At 34.4% G+C, this 3,891-nt stretch overlaps 1 protein-coding gene across 2 annotated transcripts; it reads right to left on the reverse strand.

Annotated features, from left to right (window-relative positions):
* Nucleotides 1–390: 390 nt before the first annotated feature.
* LOC110116154 (myb family transcription factor APL) lies at nucleotides 391–2,694 on the reverse strand. 2 transcript variants are annotated; one of them, XM_020849631.2, is made up of 6 exons: nucleotides 2,285–2,694; nucleotides 2,083–2,159; nucleotides 1,952–2,006; nucleotides 1,814–1,856; nucleotides 1,609–1,681; nucleotides 391–1,265 (listed from the first exon to the last, which is right to left on the reverse strand). In XM_020849631.2, the coding sequence occupies exons 1-6, from the start codon at nucleotides 2,451–2,453 to the stop codon at nucleotides 621–623; spliced, it is 1,062 nt and encodes a 353-aa protein (XP_020705290.1). In that variant the 5' UTR covers nucleotides 2,454–2,694; the 3' UTR covers nucleotides 391–620. The 2 variants fall into 2 exon arrangements, with proteins under 2 accessions (XP_020705290.1, XP_020705288.1); XM_020849629.2 differs by having other exon boundaries at nucleotides 1,814–1,880.
* Between the last annotated feature and the right edge of the window lie 1,197 nt (nucleotides 2,695–3,891).

Here is a 3,891-nt window from a genome sequence, read left to right on the forward strand (position 1 = left end):
GACCTAAAAAAACTTGGTTAGAAAATATTAGAAATGATCTTTCTTTATTAGATTCAAACAAGAATTTGACTTTTGACAATGGAGAAAAAAGATTCATGTAGCCGATATACTCCACGTTGTGCGACAAAGGCTTGTTGTTGTTGTTGTATATAATGGATTCATATTTCTACTTTCTGTTGTACATATTCAAATCATATAACTTTATTTTGCACTGTTGTATATATTAAATAGATCCTACAACTATTTTCTTAACTAGCATAATCGTTCATTCCATCGATCATAACGATAATGTATTATGTAATAAATTAAACAGTCATTACCGTTTGTAACAAGACAAGAAAATAAAATTCTTCACTTTAAAAATAATTAGTAATTTGCATGGTTTGAGTATTATCATCAGAACTTCAAAAAAAGAATAACTTTTCATATAAAACTGTTCTCACTAATTATTTTCATGGAATGTACATCACTTGTTTGAGAAAAAGTGACGAACTCAGTCAAGCATTTTACTAATTGACTGGCAAACTCCTCCTCTAAACTCTAGAAGAACTTACTTAATCAAGCAATTAATTAAGAAATTAAGAAGTTTAGTTCTCTTACATGAAGAACAAAAGTCAAGCTCAAGCATAAGACAAGTTCCTTGTTTGTCCCAATCCGCCACCTCTGATCATTGGACTCATCCTCTCTGGTGTAGACACAGTAGCCCTCCTCGGCGCCGACGACGGCCTCCCGACCTTCGACGATCCCTCATACTTCTCTCCATTGCTATCAACTGAAAGCACTGGCTTTGCCTCATAAACATCCGCCATGGATTCCATCTCCATTCCTCCATTAATAATTGATGGTGCAATTTGAAGATGTTCATGATCGATATTATTCTTTAGATTTTCCTCATGAGACCCAAATTCTTGTAGCTTGAGTTCATCAGACCATATCAATGGGCTCTTCCCATTGGAATAGGAGTAAGGATTGGGTCTCTTTTTGCCCAAACAAAGGGCAATTTCGTTTGAGGGGAAGAAGTCTTCGAGAGGCCGGTCGAGTTGTGGAGAGATTTCGAGCTGGTCATTGTTGAATAAATGGAGATCTTGGAGGGAAGGGAAAGCCATGGCTCCAAGCTGGTTCATGGTTGCTTGGTTTTGAAGGTCTTTGTAGCTTCCAGTTGCAATCATGGCGCCTTCCCCAGCTAGACTTTGATATGCTTTCTCTAGGATGGACTGCATGTATTTGCCTTGGGCTTCAATTCTCATTTGAAGATGCTTTTGAACCTATATGTATACATCTAAAAGCTTTAATATGCACAGTGAATTAACTTTAGCAAGGTAATGGTTATATAAAAATAAAAAAAAAGGCACATATGAAGATGATTGTTTACTCGATTTAGCTTAAGATATAAGTCAGTTTGAATGATACAACTTTTTTTTTTTTTTTCATTGAATTGCAAGACATCAAAACAGTTTTAAATAATTGATTTTTATTTATCAAAAAATTAACTTGCAAACTATGAAGTAGTATTTAAATAATTGTCATGTATTCTTTATAGCTATATTCAGTCATTTTTTCTATTATTAATTATATATTTGTATTTATATCTTTTTTTCTTTAAAAAACCTCTAATTGCTCATGGAGTCTTCTTTGAACTTCCTTCTGCATCCTCAGTGCTTCTGTAATCTGCACGTTCCTGCTGTGAAAAGGAAGGTAGAAATCCAAAAAAAAAAAAAAAAACATTTTTAAGTGAAAAAGAGAAACAAAGGAGAGAGAGATCACTGAACATAGGCAAATATATTTGAAAAATGCAAAACAAGAAGCAACTTACTCATTATTCATGGCCGTTCGACTCATAATTCCAGATGAGGAGGCTGCATTTCTTTGCATGTCAAGTGCTGTTATTGAAATCATCCAAAGTAAAAAAAAAAGGAGAAATTGATTATAGGAAGAAATTGAGCTCTCTCACCATCCTTGCTGTGGTCGTTGAATTCCTTATGTGGTTGCTTCCCAAGCCTAAATTTCTATGCATGAACATCAATATATGTTCATCAGTATATTTATATATGGTTATCAATTTTGTTCATCATATATAATCACCTGCAAGTGGCTTTTAAGATGATAAAGAGTGAGACCTTTGACGCCCATAACTCTCATAATGGTCTTTGGTGTGGCCTCTATAAAAAAGACAGAGACGTTAAAAACTTTGATCTCCATTGCTCAATCACAAGAGAAGCAAAGAGGTGAATTATATTAAGAAGAATTGAAGAAGGAATGGAATATTAGGAGAAAGAAGCAATACTGTCAGGGCCACCGAGCTGAGCGACGGCATCGACGAAGCGATCATGGAGTTCGACGGTCCACCGGAGGCGAGGTTTGGGGTCGGTGGTGAGAACAAGGCCCGAGTCACCTTGAACACACATAGGAGGCCTTTCGTGCGAATTCATAGTTGGCTTCTTGGAAGAGAACATTAATTCCTACTTCTTTCTTTCTTTTTCTTTTCTTTTTTTTCTCCTGAACTGCTGAGGAATTGGAAGATATTCAATAGCTAAGGATTGGGATATATGGAGGAATAGGGTTCCTCTTTCTTTTGGAAGAGATTGGCTCGAGAGCTCAGTGCTCAGTCTTCCTGTTTCCCTCCTTTCTTCTTCTCCTCTCTCTCTCTCTCTCTCTCTCTCTCCCTCTTATCTTCTATATATTGGAAAGCCGAGTAGGGTTTTATTGTTATGGGTTCCTTTTCTTTTGGAAAAGATTGGCTCGAGAGCTCAGTGCTCAGTCTTCCTGTTTCCCTCCTTTCTTCTTCTCCTCTCTCTCTCTCTCTCTCTCTCTCTCCCTCTTTTCTTCTATATATTGGAAAGCCGAGTAGGGTTATTGTTATTCGAACCCTGAAATAAAAGGCACCGACTTGGAAGATGAAGTCTTCCTTTGGAAAAAGATGTGGGCTTCTAAAAGAGAAAGAGAGAGAGTGGAGGAAGAATGAGAGATGAAAGATAGAGAGAGAGAGAGACAGAGGTGTGGCCATACTTGGAACAAAACTCATGTTATCATCTTCTTACATTCACATGAAGTGGATCATAAATTTCCATGCATTATATTAATTTAAATGGAAAGTTTAAGGGCCTTAATACTTTGGGCTAAGCTTATTAATTTAAGTCAAGTCAATTCGTTTGGGACGGTTTTTTTACTGCTTTCTAAAATGAAGTTTTAGTATAAATTTTTTTATTTTTTACTAAAACTCCGTTTTATAAAGCAATAAAAAGCCATCCCAAACGAAGCCTAAGACTTTATTTGATACAACTTTCTTACTGCTTTAATTTATTAATATAAAAAAATTTTTATACTAAAAAGTTATTTCAGAAAGCAATAATAAAGTTGTTCCAAACAAAATTTAAATTAACAGATAAATTAAACTATGTTTTCAAGAGGAGTTAAGGCATTTGATTAGCAGAAGAAATAAGTTAGTCTAAGCAAAGAAAAATTAAGAAGATTTTCTGATTAGTTACAGGTTTAGGCTTATATATATTATTTCAATCATCAAACGAAAAAAAAAAAGCATAGAAAGATAAGTTGATATAGCTTAGATCTGGTAAAGCTTAAGCCAAAGGAATAAAATAACTCCATCGTTTTATGCTTAAGCGGCTTAAGCGTCAACAAACAGAGCCAAAGCTAAAAATCATTCCTTACAAATATGGAGGAAGTCTTCATAAGAAAATTTGTCCCTTTAACTTAAAATTATAAATAACCTCTCTTGCTTGGTATTTATGTTCCAAACTCTAAACTCTCTAGATAATTTTTTAATTAATTTAATTTACTCAAAATTAAAATTAATCTACTTTGGCTCGAAAAAATTGTCTCGAAATTAATTTTTGACTATATTGAATTGAATGTTGGGAAGTATAATTACACAGT

This window comes from Dendrobium catenatum, unplaced genomic scaffold (genome assembly GCF_001605985.2).
Source record: "Dendrobium catenatum unplaced genomic scaffold, ASM160598v2 original_scaffold_235663, whole genome shotgun sequence".
NCBI lineage: Eukaryota > Viridiplantae > Streptophyta > Magnoliopsida > Asparagales > Orchidaceae > Dendrobium > Dendrobium catenatum.